Source organism: Neovison vison, chromosome 12 (assembly GCF_020171115.1).
Source record: "Neovison vison isolate M4711 chromosome 12, ASM_NN_V1, whole genome shotgun sequence".
Lineage (NCBI taxonomy): Eukaryota > Metazoa > Chordata > Mammalia > Carnivora > Mustelidae > Neogale > Neogale vison.
In genome coordinates, this window is record NC_058102.1 from 133,570,103 (window position 1) to 133,597,582 (window position 27,480).

General features: G+C 37.5%; 1 protein-coding gene across 8 annotated transcripts in view; it reads right to left on the reverse strand.

Moving 5' to 3' along the window:
• The window catches only part of ABI1 (abl interactor 1), a 119,922-nt gene that overhangs the window by 59,699 nt on the left and 32,743 nt on the right, over positions 1-27,480 (reverse strand). For all 8 annotated transcript variants that reach the window (XM_044228168.1, XM_044228167.1, XM_044228166.1 and 5 more), the window contains exon 2: positions 11,441-11,608. In XM_044228168.1, coding sequence (XP_044084103.1) covers positions 11,441-11,608 — 168 coding nt within the window. The remainder of the gene's footprint in view (positions 1-11,440; positions 11,609-27,480) is intronic.

Consider the following 27,480-nt stretch of genomic DNA (forward strand, 5'->3'; position numbering starts at 1 on the left):
CAAGAGGAAAAAATACTGCAGAATGAAACTAGAATCAGTACCCTGAAATTCCTTTTAACTATAAAAAGTTTCAAGTCCCTGAATTCAGAGTTGATAAATAATGAAACAGTTATTTGTCCAATACATGTAAGAGTTGAGCTCTACTGACTGCCTTAATTTATCTTGGGTTCTGGTCATGCTTTCCATTTCTTCATAGGTCCAGTAGATAGATATCTTGTACATAGTACTGAAACCTTGCAGAAACTCAAAATCCTGTTATAGTCCTCCAAAAAGCACAAGTAAACTTAGCTGGACTTGAACTCCAAAGAGTTTCCTCTGATGGACAGCAGCTGAAACTTTTGTTTCAGTTCTTTTACCCTTGGCTAGGTTGCTTGCATTTCATTCCACACATGCATAGTTCAGGGTCAGCCTATGATACTGGCAAACTTTTAATGCAAAACTGGGAGCTCTAGAATAAAAACTAAATACATAGCTTTGCTTTTATTCTCTATAACCTAAAAATTTATTAGTTTTTCCAGTCCTCGAAGGTTGATGACACAAGACTCTTTCAACCTTCCTTAACTCAGAAGTGGATGGTGGGTTGGTGTGTATGCATGTGTTAGGTAACTCGAATATGAAAAGGCTTACATTAGTGTAACTGTGAATTTCACAGATCGGTAAATTAAAAAGTCAGAAGAGACAGAATCAAAGACCAAAAACAACAACAACAACAACAATCCCACAAAAAAACAAACAGACAAAATGAAAGAAAAAGGGAAGAAGAACAAGTATTGTAACTGGTACTGATTTTACTGGCCAGTAACATTTTAAAACAAAATACTACTTTCAACTACCATTTAAAAAATTTTTAAATATCTGAGAAATCTTACTTGACATTTCACCAACTTATAATATACACGAACACTAGATTTACCTTCCTTTTCTTTCTTCACAAACCAGAAACAATTGTAGGGGGAAAAAAAACAAAAATTTAAAAAAAAAAAAGTATTAGTCCTGCAACTATACCTCGGCACAGATAATCTATAAATAATATCACTCTGGGGTTGTTGTAGTGCTAAATGTAGATGCAAAGAGAAAGGAAAGGGGAATACTGAAAATTCAAAGATTTGATACCCATCTTTTCCAAATCAATCTTATTATTGCCATCCCCCAATTAAATCTACCCTAAAAAGTGAAAGCCAAGAGAAGAAAACACGTTTTGAGGTTATTCATCCAAGTGTGCAGTTCTCAAAGATTTGTTTATGCACAGAAAACCTGCAAATTCTTTCATGTGGGACAGGGAGGAATGGGATTACCTATTGTCTACCCATAAATATAAAAGGTGGCACATGTATTAGAAAAATTTCTATTACATGATTAAAATAGAAAATTTCAGTTATCTAAAATGCTAAGTATTCTATAGAATTACCAATTTAAGAAATCTACTTCTATAAATATACTACACTTTTTTAAGTATCAGTATATGAAAAGTAGTTTTAAGAAACATCCTACAGGGGCACCTGGGTTTCTCAGTTGGTTAAGCCTCTGCCTTCAGCTCAGGTCTTGATCTCAGGGTCCTGGGATCGAGTCCCCCCATTGGGCTCTCTGCTCAGCAGAGAGTCCCCTTCTCCCTTTCCCTCTGCCTGCTGCCCCCCCCTTGCTTGTGCTCTAATAAAAAAATAAAAGCTTTATTTAAAAAAAAAATCCTATAAATCACATCTTTTGAGTTAGTGTTCTATGGCAGCAAAAACTGTTTATATTAAACAGATTGTGAAAGCAATTCTCCAAACACGTTTTATATAAACTTCAATATGAACAAATTAAATCACAAATTCAACCATGAAACAAATACATTACTAACTCTTGGTTCTTACTAACTTATTTCGGGCCATAAACCCTCAAATTTGATAGCTACTGTATAATAAAGAATTTGAACGGCCTTTTGTCTCTGCTTCTGGGAAGGAGTTTATAATCCTTGGAATTTCCCCAGTGATGGGGGTATCTTTGTTTATGATAACAAGATCACTCAGGATGGGGGCTGGTCATCAAAAAGACCAATCATTTCACTAACGTTGAGACTTTGACAGCCGAGCTTCTGAGTCAGGAAAGAGGGCTGGGGACAGAGTTCAGTCACATGGCCAATGATTCGATCAATCATGCCCACATGTGAAACAAACTCTGGACACCAAAGCTCAGTAGAGCCTCCTGGTTGATAAACAATACACTGATGTGCTGGGAGGGCGATGTGCCCTGATTCCACAGGAAGGGATACAGAAGCTCTGTGTATGGGACCAACGCATTCTGTCCTGTGTCTCTTCATTTGGCTCATTGCAATCTGTTTGCTTTAAAATAAAACTGTACTTTTTTTTTTTTTTAAGATTTTATTTATTTATTTGTCAGAGAGAGAGAGAGAGGGAGAGAGAGTGAGCACAGGCAGACAAAATCCAGGCAGAGGCAGAGGGAGAAGCAGGCTTCCTGCTGAGCAAGCAGCCCGATGCGGGACTCGATCCCAGGACGCTGGGATCATGACCTGAGCTGAAAGCAGCTGCTTAACCAACTGAGCCACCCAGGCGTCCCAAAACTGTACTTTTTAAAAAATTCTGAAAAAAAAAAAAAAAAGAAATAAAATAAAACTGTAACCACAACAATAGCGCCTTCCTGCATTCTGAGTCATTCTAATAAATGATCACATCTTGAGGGGTTGTAAGACACCCCCCACAACCCCCATCCCACTGAAGATCTGTGACCAGTTGGTCAGAATTGTGGGTAGAAAGGGGATTCAACTTCCTACTGGCATCTGAAATGGGAGCCGTCATGAGTCTGGGTGGTTAATGTCAAAACAGCACTGCAGTTTACCAAGTGATGCCAGAATATCAAACTTCTAATGGAGCTTCCTCCATCATTTCTTATACAAGCTAACTTCCCTACGCTGAGATACAGAAGGAATGAAGCCACAGAACTTGTAGAATTTGTATCATCATGCAACCCAAATCATGCAAGCCCCATTCCTTATAATTTCTGGCTCAGCAAATCAACCTCCGGAAAAATTATCTTTAAAAAAAGTTATTATAAGTAGTTGGAGAAAGTGGTATTAAATCCCAAAAAACTTTTTAAAATCTTTTGAAACATAAGTTTGTATAATACTGCATAAAGGGTCAGCAAACTTTTTCTGAACAGAACCAGAGTGTAATATTTTAGGCTTTATAGGCCATATGGTGTCTGTCATAACTACTCAACCATGTTATTGCAAAAGTGAAAACAGCCATAGCAACATGTGAACAACAACAAAAAAAAATGCTGCTATGTTCCAATAAAACTTTATTTTTCAAAAAATGAGAGGACTGAATGTAGCCCACATGGATCATCATTTACTGATCCCTGACCTAATTTCCTCAAATAAACATTCAAATTCATGCAAGACATCTGATGGCATGAAGCTCTAGTGTCATACCAATAATTAACAGTCTGAAAAATAAGGTTAATACATTTTCTTAGGGGGAAAAAAAACAAACCTGAATTTATAGTAAAATACATAACATGCATATACATATTAATGATACAAGTCATGTGTTACATACCAAAATGTTACAAATCATATGCTATAAATCAAATATATATATATAGAAAGAATATAATGAGAAGTAGATGACCAAAGCTGTACCAGAAATCTTTGCTACATTTTAGAGTATTTTTATTTAACTTAAAATTTTTCAGATAATGTCTAAAACATAACCAAAATTCAAAAATTCCTTCAACTCACATGGAAGGACATGTTAAGTACCAGGCACCGTGATAGGAGCTATAAGAGTCCCTGGTAGAATAACTCATTTTGAAATAAATTTTTATCCATACAGTAGTTAAAACAATTTTATTTTGGGTAATAGTAGACAAAGTCTAGTGTTAAGACAAGGTTTAGTCCCTCAACTCCTACAAATAAACATTTATATGTTCTGTGCCATGTACTTACCGAGAAAACCTATATTCTTTACTAGCACACATTCACTATAGCTTGTTCCTCTATAAACCCATCTTGTAATGACTATTAAAAGGAAGACTGTCTCATTAAATTCCATTAATAAAAGATGTCCTCCATCCAAAGAGGAGATGAAGAAATGTACCCTAAAATATTTGACTGTTGAATCTTAATATGTAAAAAAAAAAAAAAGGAGGAAAGTTAGGAACTGTTGGATTGTGTATCAGCCTTAAAATAACAAAGGTGAAGATAAAAAATACTATTTCATAATAGAACTTTGACAGGAAGATTGAGGAATTTCTCTTATTTTCCTCATGATTTTAAGAGATCATACAATTTTGTAATACCCCTTAAAAAATACAATTTTAGGGCACCTGGGTGGCTCCATCATTAGGTATCTGCCTTCGGCTCGGGTCATGATCCTGGAGTCCTGGGATGGGGCCCTACATCAGGCTCCCTGCTCAGTGGGAAGCCTGCTTTCCCCTCTCCCTCTCACACTCCCCCTGCTTGTGTTCCCTCTCTCACTGTGTCTCTGTCAAATAAATAAATAAAAGCTTAAAAAAAAAAAAAAAACTGGGGGGCACCTGGGTGGCTCAGTGGGTTAAAGCCTCTGCTTTCGGCTCAGGTCATGACCTCAGGGTCCTGGGATCGAGCCCCATATCACGCTATCTCTGCTCAGCAGGGAGCCTGCTTCCCTTCCCCTCTCTCTCTCTGCCTGCCTCTCTGCCTACTTGTGATCTCTGTCAAATAAATACATAAAATCTTTTTTAAAAAATAAATAAAATAAAAATATAATTTTAATCCATATTATGAAGATGACAAACTATCTCTACCAAAGACTTACACAAATATAAAGTCATACCATATTCAGAACTGATTTATTGTATCATATGTATTCGTTTTCTAATGCTACTAAAAACTTAGTGGCTTAAAACAACAGAAATGTATTCAATTACAGTTCTAGAGGCCAGAAACCCAAACTGGATTTTATAGAACTAACTGAAAGTGTCCAAAGGACCATGCTCCCTTGGAAAGTTTCAAGGGAGAATCTTTTTCCTTGCTTCTTCCAGCTTCTGGTATTACTGGGCTTGTCACCACATCATTCTAATGTCTGTTCTTATATATAACCATTTTGATTTCTACTCTTCTATGTCAAATTCTCTTCTGCATCTTTTTTTATTTTTAAAGACAGAGGATAAGCCCAAGGGTGCTGGGAGTGGGAGGGTGGTATCAGAGGGAGTGAGAAAGGGAATCCCAAGCAGGCTCCAAGCCCAGAACAGAGCCCAGTGGAAGCTTGATCTCACAAATGATCAAGATTGTGACCCAAGAAGAAATCAAGAGCCCAACCAATAGAGCCATGCAGGCAACCCTCTCCCTCCCTCTTCTAAGGACATATATGATCACATTTATAACATACCTGGATAATGTAGGATAATCGCCCCAGCTCAAGATCTTTAACTTACATCCTCAAAGTCCTGTCATATAAAGTAATATATTTCTAGGGATTAAGACGTGAATACCTTTGAGGACTATTACTCAGGTTAGTACCATGTGGTTCATCATAGAAATGTCAGATGAATATATAAATCCATTAGAATTCTGAATATATAAATCTAGTAGAATTCTTAATATATTTTTTTCCATGGTAAATCAGCTAATCTTATGAGTATTACTGAATGTTCCCAGCCATTGGGTGCTAACTCAACATATCATACTTTCTCATTTATTTATTTTTTACTTTTTTATTTTCATGCCTTTTCATTTTAAATGACACTCAACAATCTGCACTGTATCTTTCCACCTATTGGTTCAGGTTCTGATTAACAGTTTATAATCCTTAATAGCTAACAAAAAATATAGACATGATAATACTAAAGATGACCCATGCGTAGTAGAGGAGTTTGCTACAGTTATCTACTGTAAGTGTGTGGCATTAAGCTTTTGATTGGTGAGGCATCCATTCCAAACACATCCATCTCAAATACACATATTACTAGCTATACTGGATAGCTACTAGCAAAACAACTAGATAAGAAACCAGGTCACCCCCATCCATGACATTCTCCTTTCAAAAAGCTTTCAGTAACCTAGGTAACTAACTGCTTGAGTGACTCCATTTTTTCCTTCTGTATCCTATTTCCCACTCTGATACTTTAAATTCATCAACAGTCATGATCCTAGAGATCACCAACAGACTGAACCCGCAAAACCCTAGCACACCCCACCCTCTGACCCTACAACAGGTTCATGCTCCCTCCCTCCCTCTCTACTTGCAACCTTGATATACAGCCTTTATGTGGCCCTGGAGAGTGCCATTTACTCTTCAAGACCTATAAATAATACATCTTGTTTTTATTGGTTTTAGGAGGTGGTCCTGAATCAGTAAGAGCCATGAGAGCTAGTCCAGCCAAAACAAGGGCCCTGGTGGCAGTAGTGGGAATGTCTCTGGGGCCTGAAATGAGTAAATACAGGCCTGGATAAGAGTCTAAGGCATTCTTAGCCAAGACCATCATAACAGGCTGCCATAACAAAGTACTATAACTGGAAGGTTTAAACAACAAAAATTAATTTTCTCATGATTCTGGAGGCTAGAAATCTAAGATCAACATGTCAGCAGGGCTCTAAAAGACTATGTCCTTGACTTGTAAAAGACCCTCTTCTCCGTGTCTTCACATGGTCTTTCTTCTGTGTGTGTCTATGTCCTAATCATCTCCTCTTATAAGGACAACAATCAGGGGCACTGGCTGTCTCAGTCGGTTGACTGTCCAACTCTTGGTTTCTGCTCAGGTCCTGATCTCATGGTCTTGGGACCAAGCCCCCGAGTTGGCCTCCCCGCTCAGCACAGTCTGCTCCGGGTTCTCTCTCCTGCTCCTCTCCCCACTCGCTGGCTCTCTCCCTCTCTCAAATAAATAAAATCTTTTAAAAAAAAAAAGGACACCAACCCTAGTGGATAAGGGCCCACCCAGTAATCCCATTCTAACATAATTACTTCTTTAAAAACCCTATCTCCAGGGTGCCTGGGTGGCTCAAGTGGGTTAAGCCGCTGCCTTCGGCTTGGGTCCTGGGATCGGGGTCCTGGGATCGAGTCCCGTATCGGGCTCTCTGCTCAGTGGGGAGCCTGCTTCCTCCTCTCTCTCTCTCTGCCTGCCTCTCTGCCTAGTTGTGGTCTCTCTCTGTCAAATAAATAATAAAATCTTTAAAAAAAACAAAAAACCCTATCTCCAAAAACAGTCACATTCTGAGGTACTAGAAATTAGGACTTCAACATACGCATTCTGGGGGAACACAATTCAGCTGATAACAAGTGCCAAAGAAAAGCATGCTTAATCTTAAAACTCATGAAATATCTTTAAGAAACTGATTGAGGAAACCTAAAATAAATACCAACAGGACATTAGGGATCAGCAGAAATCCTGTAATATTATGGATAAGTTCACCAAAAGTAACACTAAAGTCAGTAAGGATGGACAAAGAATTGTACAACAAAGAGCCAGAAAAAAACAATAGGTGAAGATACACGACAAATTTGGGAGATTGTTTTTTAATGGAAGCATAATGACCAGTAAATGACATTGAGAATACATATCACAGACTAAACTATAATAACCCTATAATGCAATGGTTCTCCAACTATGGTCCAAAATTCCCAGGGTCCCCAACATTCTGCCTTTTCTAACTATGTATCTGTGAAAAGCCAGACTTTCTTCATATATTTCAACCAAAAGAACAAATCACAATAGATTAAATGCAAAAACAGGCATGAGAATCCAGTTGTCTTTTACTAAACAAAACATTAAAAAGATCTGCAGAAATGTAAATACAATACCACTCTTCTCACAAATCTTTTTGCTTTGATAAGAGTTATTTTTCATTAAAATGTTATTTGCATGAACATGTAATGGCTGTGTTTATTGTTAAGTAAGTTAATAAGTACTTCAAAAATTTAAGTTTTAATTTCTGATTTACTACTGGTAGATCTTCCCCTATAAACCAAAAACCCTTGCATTCTCAATAATTTTGGATGTTAAGTGCGCCTGAGAACTGAAAGTGTGAGAACTCAGAGAATTGACCCAATTAGCACCTCTGCTGCAGAAACTTACTCCACCTTCCCAGTGCCTGGACAAACGACATCTGCCTACTTAGTCAAACCTAGGGTTTAACAATGATTAAAAAAAAGTTATTTTTGTAATGATAAATCCATCAACAGTACTTACAAACCTAAACATGTAGAGTATTATGTTAATAACATAGCTCCAAAATACATTAAAAATGATAAAAATTCAAAGAGAAATAGAATACATAAAAAACTAGAGTCAGAGATACAACATACCTTCCTCAACGATTAAAACAAGAAGAAAGAAAATGAGCATGGACACAGAAGAACTGAACAATATTATCAACCGACTTGACCTGATGAGTTTACAGAACAGTCCATCCAACTGCAACAAAAATATACATTCTTCTCAAGTGCACACAAAACATTTACCGAGAGAGACTACATTCTGGGTTATAAAACAATTTATAATAAAATTGAAAGGAGTCATATCATATAGTATTTTCTTTTTTTTTTTCTTTTTTCTTTTTTTTTTAAAGATTTTATTTATTTATTTGACAGAGAGAGAGATCACAAGCAGGCGGAGAGTCAGGCAGAGAGAGAGAGAGAAGCAGGCTCCCGCCAAGCAAAGAGCCCGATGTGGGGCTCGATCCCAGGACACTGAGATCATGACCTGAGCTGAAGGCAGCGGCTTAATCCACTGAGCCACCCAGGCGCCCCCATATAGTATTTTCTTACTTCTGCAGATTTAAATTAGAAATCTACAGCAGAGAGATCCTTTGAAAATCTTGAAATATTTCCAAATAGCCCCTAGGCCAGAGAAGAAACCACAAAGGAAAACTGGGATTATTTCAAGCTGAATGAAAATGAAAGTACAACATACCTAAATTTGAGATATAGATAACACACTATTTCAAGGGAAAATTACAGACCTAAAACACCTGTATAAAGAAAAGATAAAGGCTCTCAGACCTCAGTTTTTACTTTAAGAAAGTATAAAATAAGTAAATTAATTCCAAGGAAAGGGAAAGATGAAATAATCAACTACAAAAATAAAAGTCAATACAATAGAACAGAAGAACAGTACAGAAAATTAATGAAAACAAAGGCTGAGGATTTTATTTAGAAGATCAATAAAACTGATGAACTAGCCATACTAATTACTTAAAAGGAGAAAAGACACCAATTAAGAATATCAAGAATGAGACACGTGACATCACTACAGATTCTTCAAATATTAAAAGAATAAGGGAATGTAATTAACACTCTATGCAAATAAATGTAACAACATAGGTGAAATGGCCAAATCCCTGAAAAATACAAAGCTTACTCAAGAAGAAACAGATAAAGAGAACAGCCCTGTATCTACTAAAGACATTAAGCATAATGTCTAAACAGGGTGCTAAAACCACCCTGCCAAGAAAAAATCCCAGGCCCAGATGGCTTCACTGGTGAATTCTAACAAACATTTAAAAGGTAACAAGAATCAATTCAACAGACACTTTTCCAAAGAAGTGAAGAGGAGGGAACACTACTGTCCAACATATCTGTAAAGCCAGCATTACAGTGACACTAAAACCAGACAAAGACATTACAATAACTCTCAGGAGCACAGAAGCAAAAGTTCTTAACAAAATTTTAGCAAGTGAAATCTAACAATCAATGGAATGGAGAACACATCATAGTCACATGGAGTTTATCCCTGGAAGGCAAGGCTAGTTTAACATTCAAAAAGGAAAAAGAAAAAAAAAAAAAGGTTATTTCAACAGACACAGAAAAAGCAATTGACAAAATCCATCATCCACTCCTGGTAGGAACTCTCAGCAAACTGCACCTAGAAGGCAATCTCCTCAAACTCATAAAGCCTATTTCTGAAAAATCTATAATACACATAATAGTGATAAACTAAGTGCTTTCTTATGAAAATAAAAAGAACAATGTCCACTTTCACTGCTCCTATTCAACATTTTCTCAAAGCATCAAACTAGTGCAATAAGGCAAAGAAGAAAATAAAAAGGAACAGAAAGGAAAGAAAAGGATGAAGGACCAAGGAGGGGGAGGAGAGCAGAGGAGAAGTGAGGTAAGAAGAAAAGTGAAGAGGCAAAACTAAAATTGTATTTATATAATCCTGTATGTAGAAAATCCAATGAAACCTGTACAATAGTTACCATAACCATTAAGTGACTTTAACAAGGATACAAAATAAGTATATAAATATCAATTCGATTTCTCTACATGCAAGCAAAAAATGAACAATCAAGCTAAGGCTATACAAAAAATACCATTTACAACAGCCTAAAAATATGATATACTTTGGAATAAATCTGACAAAAAATGAGCAACCCTTAAAATACTAAAACCTATGGAGCCACATGAAAAGATGCTCGACATCATTAATAATCGCCAGGGAAATGGAAACTAAAACCCCCAGTATTAGAATGGCTAAAACACTTAATTGAGTAACTAAAACTAAAAGGACTGACCATATCAAGTGCTGGGGGGAGAAGTGAAGCAACTAAAACTTTTACACAATGCCAGGAGGAAGATGTAATGGTACAGTCATTTTGGAAAATAATTCAGGCATAGAGTTAGTTATAAAGTTAAACAGATATCTACCACGTACCCTATCTACCATTCCACTCAAGAGGTATTTAATTTACCCAAGAGAGATAAAAACATACGGCCACACAAAGACTTGTACACTAATGTTCACAGACGTTTTATCTGTAATAGACAAAACCCCAAAACATCCAGATGTTCATCAACATGTCAATGGATGTTTTTTAAAAAGTGTAGCAATGGAGTGGTACTCAGCAATAAAAAAGTAGTGAAATATTTTTACACACAATAACATGGATTAATCTCAAAATAATTGTGCTGAAAAACACAGAAAAACAGTATATAGCATATAATTCTATTTATATAAAATTCTAGAAAATACAAACTAATCCATAGTGATGGAGAATCTGAGAACAGGCGATAGAAAGGTAGGATAACAAAGAAGGCTGAAAAATTGGGGGGTGAGGTATGTTCATTATCTTGAATGTGATTATGGTCTCCGGGATAGTATGTGTATCAAAATTTGTAAAATTGTATGCTTTAATTATGTGCAATTTATTTTACCTCAAAAAAAGTCTTTAACAGTAGGATAACTGGTAATGGTTATACAACAGTATGAATACATTTACTACCAATGATCTATACACTAAAAAAACAGTTAAAATGATAAATTTCATGTTATGTATATTTTATCACAAAAACAAAAAATTTTAAAAAAAAGAGTAGGTATATGAACTCAAAGCTGTACCTAAAATAACTACAGTCATTAAGATGAGTAAAGAATCCATATTTCTAGGCATCTACTTCTTTGACTATGTGACTTCTATTCTGCCAGTTGCTCAAATGTGAATGTAAAGCCTTTTACAAGCTATTACCTGTGAGATATGATTGATGGAAGACTCCATTCTCCGAAGCTGAGAGGCTTGGATATCCAGCAATTGGAGGACATTGTTAGCCAATGCATTTATCTGATAAGCAACACTAGCTAGGGATTGGGTTGTGTAGGCTTTGGTCTCTTCTAAAGCTTTTCTCTTGTCGGCAGCCTGAAAATAAGAACAACAACAAAAAAATACTTACTTATGTTAATGTTCATTAAACATGTATTCTATAGAAAGGCAAAGTTACAATTATATTTTTTTTAATGGAAAGACCCAATAAAATAAAAAAACTTATCAGGTAAGTCTGATGATAGTTTCAGGACACTGCCGAGGCCATAGCAGAAATCCTATCTGCCTGGTGGGACCCACTGTCTCGAGTGGCCAATCCACTGAGGTCCACCAAAGGAGCCACCAAGTGCCTGTCATCAGAGGCATACATTACAGTTGGTTCTGAGTCACCTAAAGCCTCTTAAACCAATTTATCACATTACATCTTTAGAACCTTATGCCGGCCCCAAGCTCCCAACCCACTGTTGAGACTTCAGCTAAACCACTCTGTACTACTGCTGCCTCAGCATCCACTTTGTGTGGCTAAGGAGGCCTACAGGGGCCTTCAATTGACACTACCTCCTCCCACAAGTGCATGCTCTAGATTAACAGCCCTCAAGGTCACAAGTAAATGTAAGTTCCAGATATGATTCCCCAAAACCCCCTTGTGATAAACAATCTCTCCAGTCTCTCAGCTCCTTCCCCTTTTGTGCCCCTTAGATAAGACCACCTTGGAGCTTATCAAAACCCTATTTATAGTTTTTGGTTTGAACATGCCAATACAGAATTAGCCTGGAAAACCCAGAGCGCTGCACCTGAGGACCCTAATGAAAGCATGTACCCCAAGTCCTGCTGCTCACTGCCTGCCTACACCCTGCACTGAACTCCCTGTGTCACCTGGAGACATCATACTGTGTACCCCAGGACCTGTGAGTAACAAACTTCTCTATTCCATTTTCCCTTGCAGTCTTTTTATTGAACCTTGGCTCACCATCCAGAGGCTCTACTTAACAAATGTTAACAAAAAATCCCAACACCTACCAACAATGAGAGATTAAATCCATTCCATCTTATATTCCTGTTTACATTCATCAACATCAGAACTCCAACCTCCCTGCTATCCATTACAACCAAATCTCTCATTTCCACAAAAACTACTGTGAAATTTATAAAGCAAACCTTTACCACCCATTCTTCCCAAAGTCCTGTACATAACTCAGAATTCAGGTGGTGAGAAAAGTTCAGAGGCAAAGTTCAAAGCAAAGCTCAGAACAAAGTTCCAAAAAAAGTGATAAACTCTATGTAAGGGGATCACAAATAAAGGGTAAATATCATTAATATATAATCTAAAAATGAAAAAGACCAAGAATCAATAAAGAAAAAAGAGGTCTAACAGTTCACAAAAAAGGCAATACAATCCTTTTTAACCATTTGAAAAGATATTCAACCTGATTCACTTTAAAAAAAGAAATGCAGGGGCACCTGGATGGCTCACTTGGTTGGACGACTGCCTTCAGCTCAGGTCATGATCCTGGAGTCCCTCATAGGGCTCCCAGCTCCATGGGGAGTCTGCTTCTCCCTCTGACCTTCTCCTCGCTCACGCTCTCTCTCACTGTCTCTCTCTCAAATAAATAAATAAAATCTTTAAAAATAATAATAATTACATTTAGGGGCACCCAGGTGGCTCAGTCAATTAAGCATTCAGCTCAGGTCATGATCTCATGGCCCTGGTACCAAGCCCAACATCGAGCTCCCTCCTCAACAGGGAGTCTGCTTCTCTCTCCCTCAGTCCCTCCCCCTCACTCATGTGCTAATGGATAAATAAATTCTTAAAAAAATAAAAACTAAAAAATAATTACATGTAAGGTGAGGGGTTAAACAGGTTGGAGGGAGCATAGCTAACATTCTTTAAACATACCTTGTTTTATTATAGATTTGTTTTTAGAACTATGTAAATAATTTGTACAATTATACAACAAAATTAAATTTTTAAAAATTACCCAAAATTAAATATAAAATTAATCAAATGGGCCTGCATATCCAATTAGTGGCTTAACCAAAGGGGAAATTAAAAGGGACATCAAAGCACGGTAATTTGATTGTTCTTTTTTTTTTTTTTTTTTTGAGGGGCAGAGGAGAAAGGGGGAGAGAAAATTAAGCAGGCTCCACACCCAGTGTGGAGCAATGAGGGGCTCATCTCACCACCCTGAGGTCATAACCTGAGCAAAAATCAAGAGCTGGACACTTATTGACTGAGCCACCCAGGTGCCTCTTCATTGTTCATTCTTAATCAGATTTATCTTTAAGACAACCATAATTCAGGGGCGCCTGGGTGACTCAGTGGGTTAAGGCCTCTGCCTTCGGCTCAGGTCATGATCCCAGGGTCCTGGGATCCAGGCCCGTATCAGGCTCTCTGCTCAGCGGGGAGCCTGCTTCCTCCTCTCTCTCTGCCTGCTTCTCTGCCTACTTGTGATCTCTGTCAAATGAATGAATAAAATCTTAAAAAAAAAAAAAAAAAGACAACCATAATTCATAGAGGGGAAAAAAACCCTGAAACTATTTTTTTAAAGATTTTATTTATTTGAAAAGAGACAGCGAGAGAGAGAGCACAAGCAGGAGGAGTAGGAGAGGGAGAAGCAGGCCTCCCACTGAGCAGGGAGCCCCATGCAGGGCTTGATCCCAGGACCCTGGGATGGTGAGCTGAGCCAAAGGCAGATGTCCAATGACTAAGCCACCCCAAATTATCCTTTTCTTCAATGAATTGTCTTGGCACTTACTCAAAAATCAATTGACTGCAGAGAAGTGGGTCATTTCAGGGTTCCATTGTTCAATGGATGATCCTCATCTAGTACTATACTGAATTGATTACTGTAGATTTAGTTAACACCTTCTTTTCTTTTTTTAAGATTTTATTTGTTTATTCAACAGAGAGAGAGAGACAGTGAGAGAGGGAACACAAGCAGAGGAAGTGGGAGAGAGAGAAGCAAGCTTCCAGTCGAGCAGGCAGCCTGATGCTGGGCTCAATCCCAGGACCCTGAGATCATGACCTGAGCTGAAGGGCAAGACGCTTAACCAACTGAGCCACCCAGGCGTCCTGCTTGAGTAACTCTTGAAGACTGGTAGTTGGAAGTCCCCAGATTTTTCTTTTTCAAGATTGTTTTTAAGTTTTTTTGCACTTTCATGTAATTTTAGAATCAGTTTGTCAACTTCCACAGAAGAGCCTGCTGAAAATTTGAGTGGAATTACACTGAATCTATAAATCAATTTGGAGAAAACTGCCATTTAACAATACTGCATCTTCCAGTTGTGAACACAATAACCCACTCCTATTATTTAGGTCTAAAGACCTAATTGCTGAGAGAGTTTAAAAGTTTTTGTGTACTGGGGCGCCTGGGTGGCTCAGTGGTTTATTAAAGCCTCTGCCTTCGGCTCAGGTCATGATCCCAGGGCCCTGGGATCGAGCCCCACATTGGGCTCTCTGCTCCATGGAGAGCCTGCTTCCTCCTCTCTCTCGGCCTGCCTCTCTGCCTACTTGTGATCTCTGTCAATTAAATAAATAAAATCTTTAAAGTTTTTGTGTACCAACTGCAAACATTTTGTTAAATTTATCCCTATATATTTCATATTTTTGATGCTCTCATGAATGGTAGTTTTTATCATTTCAATTGCAACTGCAAGCTTATAGAAGTACAACTGACCTTGTAATCCTGCAACACTGCTATATTATTTGCTGCAGTTGTTTTTTTGTAGATTTCTTGGGCTATTATATACAGAGACAATCATTAAAGATGATTTTACTTCTTACTTTCCAATCTGTATACCTTCTACTTTTTCTTGCTTTACTGAACTGGTTTTCTGGGCATCTGACTTTTTTGAAGGTATATGCCCTTTATGAACCTAATGAAGTACTTCTACTCTTAGTATATTTACCAAATTAAGCAGATTTAATCTGGAATGATACCTGGTTATTTTCAGTCATCCACTAAATTTTAGAGTTTCATCTGCCTTTTGTTTTTAGTCTACACGTTGCACTTTTCTTTCACGAGAGTAGGAAAGACTAGCTTTGCTCTAAAATCTAGTCTCCCTTCCTCTAGAGCATAGAATTATACTTTATTTTCCAGCTTCCCTAATCACATGGTCATAAACCTAAATATTGTCAATGGAACGATAGAGTTGAAATGGGTGCCACTTACAGGCCCAGGCATAAAACCTCCCATGAATGTTCCAATACAATTCTTGAAGTAAAATGTAGTCCTACCAAAACAACTGAGTTACGTTAAACAGAAAATATTTTACAGTTTCCATTTTTAATTTATACTTAAAATAACTAAAACTAAGTGAAATTTAAAAATTCACACTAGCCACATTTTAGAAAGTGCCCAATACCCACATGTAGATTGCAGCTACTTTACTGAAAACAGTTATCATTATTTTCCTCTACAGTCCACTAAATTTAAAAGTAAAGTCTACACAAGAATTGCTGCTGTTGTTTATTTCAGTCTGTAAGTTTAGTATCCAATAGTTACTCTCCCTCCTTTTTAATACTTTAACTGAATCACTACCAACAGCTTTAGTATGTTCCAAGGATCATACAAAATGGATTATAAACTAAAAGACAAATAGCCAGCATTTATCCAAGGAGCTAAAACAGACATTGTTAATTATAGCAGTCTTCTCTGTAACATCTAAAAACTCTTAACTAATCACTCCAGGAGTTGACATGGGATAGGAAACCCATTTGCCATCCCTGCCTTATGCCATTGATGAAGTTTGCTTAAAATGGAAATCTACACGGGCAGCTGTAAAAGAAAAAGTTAATTATTTAAAAGAGCTAAACTCAAAATAAACAATGTAGCCAAGAACTAAACAGGAAATTCCTTAGATAACTGAATTTTATGAACAGCCCATACATAGAACTAGCTGTAGTCCTCTTTCCTCTACCTGTGGAAAGCAAGCTTGACTGAGTCAGATCTGCTAGCCGGAGTAAAGAACATTTTCTTTCTTTCTTTTTTTTGAAGATTTTTAATTTATTTATTTGAGAGAGCGGCTGAGTGAGAGACAGAGAATAAGCTTGGGGCAGGGGGTGAGACGCAGAGGGAGACAGAGAAGCAGACTCCCTGCGAGCAGGAAGGCTGCCGCAGGGCTTGATCCTAGGACTCTGGAATCACGACCTGAGCTGAAGACAGATGCTGACCCGACTGAGCCACCTGGCGCCCCAGAACATTTCTATAAAATATCTATACTTGTAAGTCCTTTTCTTGCCCTTCAAGGTGTCTACAAAGGCAGAGTGATCTTTATTTTTCCACTCCCTTAAGTGCAAATTACTAGCTATAAGCAATCTCTCTCATATCTATACGTTTACCTTTAACAATATTTCCTTTCCCTCATTCTCTCAACCTTCTTCATCTCTTACCAAAGGAATAATCTTTTTCCTCTATCTCATGTAAATACTTGAATCTTAAAGAGACAGAGAACAGCCTTGTCAGAACTATGCTTAAAAACTAATGCACTCTTATTTTAAAAATTTATTTATTTATTTGAGAGAAAGATAGTGTGCGCACCATGAGAAAGAGAGAGAGAGAGAGAATGAGAATGAGAATGAGCAGGGGTAGGGACAGAGGGAGAAGCAGACCCCCTGCTGAACAGGGAGCCTGACTCAGGGCTCAATCCCAGGACTCTGGGATCACAACCTGAGCCAAAGGAAGACCATAACCAGCTGCGCTACCAGATACCACAACTAATGCATTTTAAATGAAAACAAGTATTATATACTTTTTAAAAATTTTGCCTGCTTTTTAATAAAAGAATACAGAAAGAGAAAAATTTAAATGAAAAAAACATATCATGGTCCTATCATTCAAATAGAACATGTTAACATGTTAGTGTATTTTCTTCCAAGTCTCTCCAGTATGTGTTTGTATGAAGAATGTAAAAACTGACATTATATCCTACAGTTAATGTCCTGCTTTTTTTCATTAAATATACCATGAGCATTTCTCTATGTGCTAATCTTCCTTAGCATCTTTTTCAAAAAACAGTTTTCAATAGCTTCATGGTTATGGCAGCAACCTATTTGTTGCCTATCGCCTCATTTTAAATCCTCTAATATTAAGAACCTGATTTTAATGAGGGCATCAACTTACTAAGCTCTGTTTAAAAAAAAAAATCTAATCTAATTTCTTCTAAATGACCAAAGAAGAGATGGCATTATTTAGTAGTTGAAGGCATTCAGAAGAAAACATGTACAGTTACTTATGAATAAATATTGCCTACCTTTCCCCCTGAATAGTAAAGTATATGCAAGTAGAAAGAATAATATGATAATCCCATATACTTGTCTTTCAACTTCAGTAAATATCATATTTAGTTTTATAAATTCACATTATAGGGGCCCCTGGATGGCTCACTCAGTTCAGCATCCAACTCTTGGTTTCAGCTCAGCTCATGATCTCAGGGTTGTGAGATCAAGCGCTGCATCAGGTTCCACACTGGGGCATGGAGCTTGATTAAGATTCTCTCTTTTCCCTTGGCCCCCTTTGCCCGCCCCCACCTTTAAAAAATTTACATTTTACTTGGTTTTATAAGGCTGCAAAAATTGTTTTAATTTTAATACCGGCTCCACACCCAACATGGGGCTTCAACTCAGCACCCTGAGATCAAGACTCACATGCTCGAGGCACCTGGATGGCTCAGTGGGTTAAAGCCTCTGCCTTTGGCTCAGGTCATGATCCCAGGGTCCTGGTATCGAGCCCCGCATCAGGCTCGAGCAGGGAGCCTGCTTCCTCCTCTTTCTCTGCCTGCTTCTCGGCCAACTTGTGATCTCTGTCAAATAAATAAAATCTTTAAAAAAAAAAAAAAAAAAAGACTCACATGCTCCACTGACTAAGCCAGCCACACGCCCCTGCCTGCAAAATTTTATATCTGGAATACATTAAAAATTAATTTTCACTTATTTTTTAAATAAACTCAGAATGTTTTTCTTAGAAAGCATCTTGGACTGCCTGTCTGGCTCAGTCAGTAGAGAGAGTGATTCCTGATCTCAGAGTCAGGAGTTTGAGCCCTGTGTTGGGCATGGAGCCCACTTAAAATTTTAAAAAATAAATTAAAAAGGGGCACCTGGCTGGCTTAGTCAGTGAAGCATACAACTCTTGTCCTCAGGGTGTTAAGTTCGAGTACCACATCAGGTGTAGTGATTACTTAAAAATAATAAAAGATCTTTAATTTTTTAAAAAAGTCTCTTAAAAATTAAATACCTATTTTAATAGACAATTTTAGTCATAGGAAATAAATAACAAAATATCAATACTGTCATTTTCATCTAGCTCTACCTTAAATCTGTTTTCCTCAAACAGTAGGCACTGTTGACTTATTAAATGTGCTTATTTATACATTTTACAAGTTCAATAAAATTAATCATTTTCTTCTAACTCTTTATAATAACATTTTAGCTATATAATTAAGCTCCAAATATCAACCTATAGGCTAACATTAAAAGTGCCATTCTAGGGGCGCCTGGGTGGCTCAATGGGTTAAAGCTTCTGCCTCTGGCTCAGGTCATGACCCCAGGGTACTGGGATCGAGCCCCGCATTAGGCTCTCTGATCGGCAGGGAGCCTGCTTCCCTTCCCCTTCCCCTCTCTCTGCCTGCCTCTCTGCCTACTTGTGATCCCTGTCTGTCAAATAAATAAATAAAATATTTTTTTTTTAAAAAAAGTGTCATTCTAAGTTAGGGCCCTACTTTATTAAAAGATGTCCTATATGGAAAATGGAGCCCAGACCCAGAACATACGCTGGTATAACACTTCAAAAAAACAGTATGACTTGAATTACAATATTCTCTTTCTTACCCTTCCTTAAAGTCTGCCAAGAGGACTTAAAGATAGTTTGATTTCTTTGAAAAACAGTTAACTTCTCTCCACCCTAACTGCAAGTGGCTTAATGACCCTACTTAGGTAACAAATAGGGGGGGGGTCTCATGTGCTTTCAAAAAAAGTTTTCTGCTATCTTGCTTTTCTGTCTTTACCTTTTTCCCCCTCTCTAGAAATGTCACATCTTATCTTTTAATAACTTTTTTTCTTCTAATAACTTTAAAATGACCTAATCCAAACCTCCCAGAAACTTTTTCAAAGTCAGTATTTTTCCCACAGAATATTTTACAAGTTTATATAAGGCTTTTCCAATTACTTTATGGAAGCAATTTCATGACAATCCATTAAAAAACAACCTAAATCTACAAAAAAAAATACTCTATTTCAGAAACTCTAACAAACCAGCCACAGTTAGATGCACCACTTTTATGTAACACTAAGAAAAAAACCTGCCAACTGTGTCAGAATGCTTTCTTACAAAGAATTACCTTATAATTACAGGAAATATTTTTTCATACTTATCTAGATGGCCACTTTATGTCAGTGTTAATCATAAAGTAATAAAATCTGCTAAAAAATTCATATTCAAAGTTCTCCAAATTCCAAAAACAAACAAACAACAACAACAAAAAAACCTTTTTTAAGGGGGGAGAGAGGCAGAGGGGAGAAGGAGAGGGTTTTTTGTTTGTTTGTTTGTTTTAAGGTTTTATTTATTTGAGAGCGGGAGAGGGTATACAAGCAGGTGAGGGGAAGAAGAAGCAGCCAATTCCCACTGAGCACAGAGCACAACACAAGGCTTAATCCCAAGACCTCAAGATCATGACCTGAGTCAAAATCAAGAGTCACATGTTTAACCAACTAAGCCACCCAGGCGTCTCCCCAAAAAAACTCTATCATTTGTATGATTCAAAATCTACCCAAAGATTTTTCAAAACTATTGTCATGTCTACCTAGTTTCCTTAAAACTAAAATAACCTTTACCCTTCAACCCAGGTGCCCCTATTTTTCATGTTCAAAACACAGATATTATCTTAAAAATCCAAACCAGTGCACCTGGGTGGCTCAGTGGGCTAAAGCTTCTGCATTCGGCTCCGGTCATGATCTCAGGGTCCTGGGATCAAGCCCTGCATCAGGCTCTTTGCTTAGCAGGGAGCCTGCTTCCTCCTCTCTCTCTCTCTCCTCTGCCTGCCTCTCTGCCTACTTGTGATCTCTCTCTCTGTCAAATAAATAAATAAAATCTTAAAAAAAAAAAAATCCAAACCAACTGGAGCACTTGGTTTGGCATCCAACTCTTGGTTTTGTCTCAGGTTATTGGACTCTACCCTGGGAGTCTGCTTGAGATTCTCTCTGTCCCTCTGTCCCTCTCCCTGCTTGTGGTCATGAACTCTCTTTCTCAAATAAATAAATCTTTTTTATAATTATATAAATAATAATAATTTTTTAAAAAAAACAAACCAGCTGTCTTACAGGAAGTCCTATAACCTGGATTTGTCTGATTATTTCCTTATGACTAGATTCTGATTAAATGAAGTGGCAGGAATACTAAAGTGGTGCTGTGAACTCTGCACTGCAGGTGACATTGTACCTTTTAAGGTAAGGCTCTATCATTATTTCCAGAATTTTCTTCCAAGCTGCTGACACCAATTCTGTACATTTTGATGCTAGTGCTAACTTAATCTTACCAGAAGGTGTCACCTCCCAAAACGGTCTTAAGGCAAAACCAGGACTCTATTCTCTCCTCAAATGGTCCATAAATGATCTGTTAACAGGTTGCAATAACCAAGATAAACCCCCAGCAAAAACAACCAAGTTCACACAAGTACGAGGACTACTCCTCTGGCTGACAGCTTTTTAATTGTAAAATGCATCCCAATTTCAGAAATGTTAAAATGAAGGGGTGAGGAGGAAGTTTCTTAGAATTGATTATATATATTGTATATAAGGAACCCTTCTTGGTCTAGGGGCCCTGTATTTTTTTTTCTCTTAAAGATTTTATTCATTCATTTGTTAGAGAGAGAGCACCAGCAGGGTAAAGGGGTAGAGGGAGAAGGAGAAGTAGACTCCCCGCTGAGCAAGGAGCCTTCTAAGGGCCCTTAAAAAAAAAAAAAAAAGTTAATGCTAATAGGAAGAATTTAAAACCTCAAGTGTTAACACCTATAACAGGAAGAGTTTTATATACCATAAAGTACACAAAACATCTACTTTGCTGAAGGCCAACCTAAGGTTTGGTTGGTTTGAGACCCGAGAACTTTCCAGGAGGAATCCATAATCATTTTGTGTCGAGGAATGAGAGGATAGAAGGGAGGAAAAGAGCACACAGGCCAAATGCTGGTTCATACTGACAAATAAACCTATTAAGCATGGAGTCATGAGGATTAGGGTATGCATATACTCAATACCCAGCTAGCACTGAAAGGATATAATTTTCTCCAACACAATTCCCATTTCAAAAAAAGTGAAAAATAAAAAGAAATCCTACCAGGTTATGGCAAATATCCAGCAAAAAGAACAAACTGTTTGCATAACAATTCAAGTTGAAACCTAGTTATTGTAAGCTTTAGAACAGCTCCTCCTACCATCTCCCACTTAAGCAACTGTGAACAGGCCAATGAGCTTCCAGCAAAATCTAGCTTCCAGCAAAAGTCTCACTCCCCTTGCTTATGCTGTCAAATAAATAAAATCTTAAAAAAAAAAAAAAGACATTTTTAAAAACAGACTTTAATGGAAGAACTGTAAGAACCCAGTTTTCAAAAGAGCAACTACTTTTTTTTAAAGATTTTATTTATTTGAGAGAGAGAAAGAGAATGAGCACAAGAGAGCACAGCAGGGGAGAGAGAGAAGGAGGCTCCATGGAGAAGGGCTCGATTTTAGGACCCTGGGATCATGATTCAAACTGAAGTAGCAGTTTAACCAACTGAGCCACTCAGATACCCCAAGAGGAACTACATTTAAACACAAAATTAGTTACACACTTAAGTACTATTAACAGAATATATTCCATGTTTAGGTCCAAGACACTAGCTTCCTTCCATTAACTCCATGTTAACTAATCATATGATTTTCTTTCTTAAAAGAATTACACTGAGAGGGGTGGTGAGTGGGGAGAGGGTTTAAAAAGGTAACAGGGATTAAGAAGTACACTTGTTTTTCTAGGAGTTTCTTTTTTTTTCTTTGAAGATTTCATTTATTTTAGAGAAAGACCACGTGCAGGAGGGGAAGGAGGGGCAGACAGAGAAGGCGGGAAAGGGAAAAGGAGAGAATTTCAGGCCAGCTCGGCAATAAGCATGGAACCTGACGCAGGGCTCAATCCCACCACCCTAAGATCATCACCTGAGCCAAAACCATGGGGAGAGTGCTCAACTGACTAAGCCACTGAGGTGCCCCAAGAAGTGCACTTGTGATGAGCACTGGCTGTTGTATGGAAGTGTTGAATCACTATATTATATGCCTGAACTAATATTATAGGTGTATGTTAATTAACGAATTAAAATAGAAACTTAAAAAAGAATTCAGTTGAAAGAGCCATTGTGATCAAGAGTGTACGTTGGCCAACCACTTTCATATATTGCTGGAGGGTCCAACTGCACAACATGTATAATAATTCTTTAAAATGAAAATATTCTTCACTTCTAGGAATTTGCCCCCAAAAAATAAAAGTTCAAGTACAAAAACCAAACAAAACAAAACCAAAAAAACAAAAGCAAAAACAGAACACTTATGTTTATGGATGTCCAACCACCTCTGTTTATAATCACAGGGGGAAAAAAAGAGAACTAATCTAAATGACTAATGACAGTTGATTAAAAAAAATTCCTATACTGAATGCTATGTAGTCAATAAAAGTGACAGATATTTACCAACAAGTAAAGTGTGTTAAGTCAGGGTTCAAACTGGGAAGCAAGCCACTAAGACTAAAAGAATTAATTATAGAATTCACCTTACACAATTATAGAAATAGCTGGGAAAGTTGAGATAACCCATAAGGGAAGCGGAAGGATCAGAAAGTCATCAATCAATTTGAGAAACCAAACACACCCAGCTGGAGAATGGGGCTGCAAGGAAATGCTCCCGGGGAGATCTGGGAAGCCGCCTGCAGGTCTCTATCAGCTGAGAGGCCTGATGCCACTGCTGACCAAATGTCAACAACCAGGAAAAAGAGCTACATGCAGAGCGAAGGAGACCAAAGTCAAGCTGGAACCTACCAACACCTCTGTGCCTCTTACTACATCTAACCACAAAAACCTTTAGAGGTTAATGAATGTTGCTCACACAAATTCTCTTAGCCAATTTTAACCCATGACCATACAGGAAAGGAACCCTACTACAAACTATAAGATACATAGTTTCTACTTAAGTAAACTGAAAGAATACGAATCACCACAGTACCCTCTGTCAATACGGTATATGTACAAACCTCTTTCATCATATTTAACCTCTGAAGAAAGTTAATAGCAAAAACATGCTTTAGTCTAACATGATACACTCATCCTCTAACAACCAAAATGATTCTATCTCCCCAGAAGAGAATACAAAGTCTACTCTCTCTTTAAGTAATGTTCATTTCTTTTCTAGCTGGCTGAGTTGTACTTCCCCTTTGATATCCTTAAATCCTGAAATATTAAGTTAACCCACTATTAACACACCTAAAGCTAAATATAAGAGAGGTGGGGAGAGAGGAGAAAAAGAATTGCTTAATACATACACAAAGTTTAAGGTACAGAACAAATACTCATAAATACTAGAGTCTTCATTCTGTAACTGGTCATGAGGTCATAGCTAGTATTTATAATGTTCTCCCACTATCTACCACATATTCCATTTGCCTTCAGCAATCATCTCATCTGGTTGTTATTCCTTGCCTGGTGTGCTGACTCAAACCACTGCCATCAGCAGCCCTGCCTATATTCAGTTGTTTTAGTAATCGTATAGTACTAAAATTAGTATAATAGGGATGCCTGGGTGGCTCAGTTGGTTAAGCAGGTGTCTTTGGCTCAGGTCATGATCCCAGCGTCCTGGGATCGAATCCCACATCAGGCTCCTTGCTCGGCAGGGAGCCTGCTTCCCCCTCTGCCTCTGCCTGCCATTCTGTCTACCTGTGCTCGAACTCTCCCCCGCCCTCTCTCTGATAAATAAATAAAATCTTTTAAATAAATAAATAAATAAAATTAGTATAATATTAGCATATTATATCACAGTTATACACACACACACACTCACACAAAGTAGACAGATATCCCTGGATAATGAGATATAGATGATTTTTAATATTCTTTATATTTTTTTCTATATTTTTACTAAGAAAATTCTGTTTATATACTCTTAATGGAAAAAAAACAACAACACATATTTTCACATATAGTGTGACCTAATTTTGTTTGGTATAATTAAATACCTATGCAAACTAACCAGATATGGAGAGGAGATACACCAGCATTATTTATGATTACATCAGGATTATATATAACAATTTCTGTTTTCATCTTCATTCTTCTGTGAAATTTCCAAATGTTCTACAATCACCATGTAACATTTTTACTGTAACCAACTTGCAGACATCAGGAAACGAAAAGTAAAGCTAGTCATACCACCTCACTACCATCCCATCAAACAGAAAAGGGGAAAAGAGCAAGAACTTGAATCTTTGATAATACAAAGCTAAAGAATTAGCCAACCCTGGAATAGCCCAACTTTGGAATTTCTTTTCATATAAAATAATATATGTTCATATTGTTTAAGCCTCAGTTCTTTTTTATTAACTATAGTCAAATGCATCTTTAATAATTTTTATATAGGAGGAGGCAGAGTACATTCCGAAAAAAGGGTTTTGGTTAAATTTGAAAGTAACAACTTACACTAATTCTCATCATACATACAAAAAAATCTATTAGGGTAACTCCCAAATTATCAAGGCCATTTTCTAAACAGGTCCACTAATTTACAGCTGGTCGTGTTACTCATTCAAATCTTTTCTGAGGGGCTCCTCAGTGGTGTAGCAGAGGTTGAGCATCTGACTCTTGGTTTCACCTCAGGTCATAATCTCAGCACAGAGTTTTGCTTGAGATTCTCACTGCCTCTCCCTCCCATCCTTCCCTTCTCTTTCTCTCTCAAATAAATAATTTTTTTTTCTTTCCTTTTTTTTTTTTTTTTAATGTTATCTGTGGACGCCTGAGTGGCTCAGTCGGTTAAACATCTGTCTTCAGCACAGGTCATGATCCCAGTGTCCTGAGATGGAGACCCACAGTGGGCTCCCTGCTCAGTGAAGAATCTGCTTCTCCCTCTCCCTCTGCTGCTCCCCCCGCTTGTGTGTGCACTTGCGCACTCTCTCTGTCTAATAAATAAATGAAATCTTTAAGTATTATCTGAGAAATCAGTCTAGTGTGCCCTTCACACAAAGCAATTATATTTTAATCTGTATTAGTCTCCCCGGGCAGCCATAACAAAATGTTGAATGGCTTCAACACCACAAATTTATTTTCTAACCGTTTTAGAGGATGAAAAATCCAAGATTAGCATTCTGCTTCTGGTGAGGGCTCGCTTCCAGCTTGCAGAGGTCTACCTTTTCAAAATGTTCTCACATGGTGGAGAGAGATTTATCTCTGGTGTCTTTCCTCTATTACAAGGACTCCAGTTCTATCAGAGCCACACCCTAGACCTCATTTAACTTCAATCCCCTCCTTAAAGGTGCTATCTCCAACACAGTCACAAAGAGGGATTAGAGCTTCAACATATAATTTGAGGCAAGGGAACATAATCCAAAATCTCAAACATTAGGAAATGCAAACTTCTTACTAACACCCAAAATATACTCTTGATAGTAGTACGTTTAACGGCTATATATCTGGTTTCCAAAGCACTTTCACACAGTACACTAAGCAGACATCCTGGTTTCACAGATCAGGGCACTATATAAAGCTCAGAGATATTAATTTGTCCAAGAACCCTCTAACTAGTTAACAGAGGAGTAAGGACTAGAACCCAGGTCTGCAGCTTCATCCAGGGGTCTTTACACAGCTCTTACTCTTGTCACATGCACTTAAAGAACCAAAATTTTATTTCCCCTAACATTCTGAACAACAGAAGCAGCTTGGGGATCAGAAAGAAGAAGGGCAAAGAGCAAAAGATAGGATTCAAAGCAGAATGTAATGAACAAGAACATCAGACTGGAGGTGAGCAAACTTCAGTAGTCAGCAAGCACAAGGGGGAAATACACCCCAAGGCCAGAGAAATCCTACAGACCCTTGAGGAATCTGGACTTCATCCTGAGGCTACAAAGGAGCCACAGAAGAATTTGCAGAAAGAAAAAGCATGAACTAGGTTTTGACTTTAGAAAGAACACTTCAGCTGCAGTTTTACAAAGTGGACTGAGAAAACACAGAGGAGACAAGAATTCTGTTTTAGTATGTACTCTGTACCACACACAAGAAAGGCATCTATCTTTATGTTAAATATCCCATTTAGAATAACTTACAATGAGGAAAATGAAATTTGTTGAGGTTAAGTAATTTGCCCAAAGTACCACTAGGAAAACAGAACCCCTCTGTTTCCAAAGGCCACGGTCTTCAACTATACCACACTGACTCCCAGTCTATAATTCTAAGATAGAACAAAATACAATTCTAATGTGTCAGAGTGAAACTACTAAAGTAATTCCTCTAAACTTAACCACCCCAAGTCTTCATTAACTAATTTGTATACCAAATGAATTTTAATTTACTGGAAGGGAAGAGAAAGAGAAAGCTGATTTTCTCAGGGCAGTTGAGAATGTTTTGATCTTCAAAACAATTAAAGCTCTGAATTAGAGGTTGTATAAAGGAGAAAAACAAAAATTAAACATTTAACACTTTTCCAAGTTATTCCTCACTAAAGTAACAAATTCACATCTTCAATTCATCCTCAAATAAATGTGAGTCCATCAGGAAATTGCTTAAGGACCATAATGTATCCTTTTGTAAACTATTAGGTAAGGTGGCAGTTAATACTGTCACAATCAGTACCACCCTTAATTAACTGACTGGAGAACAACAAAGTACTTCTGCTTTAAAAAAAAAAAAAAAAAGGTTCTATAAATACCAACAAAAGTACCTTGTCCTAGCACTGACTCTATTTCCTCACAAGCTTACAA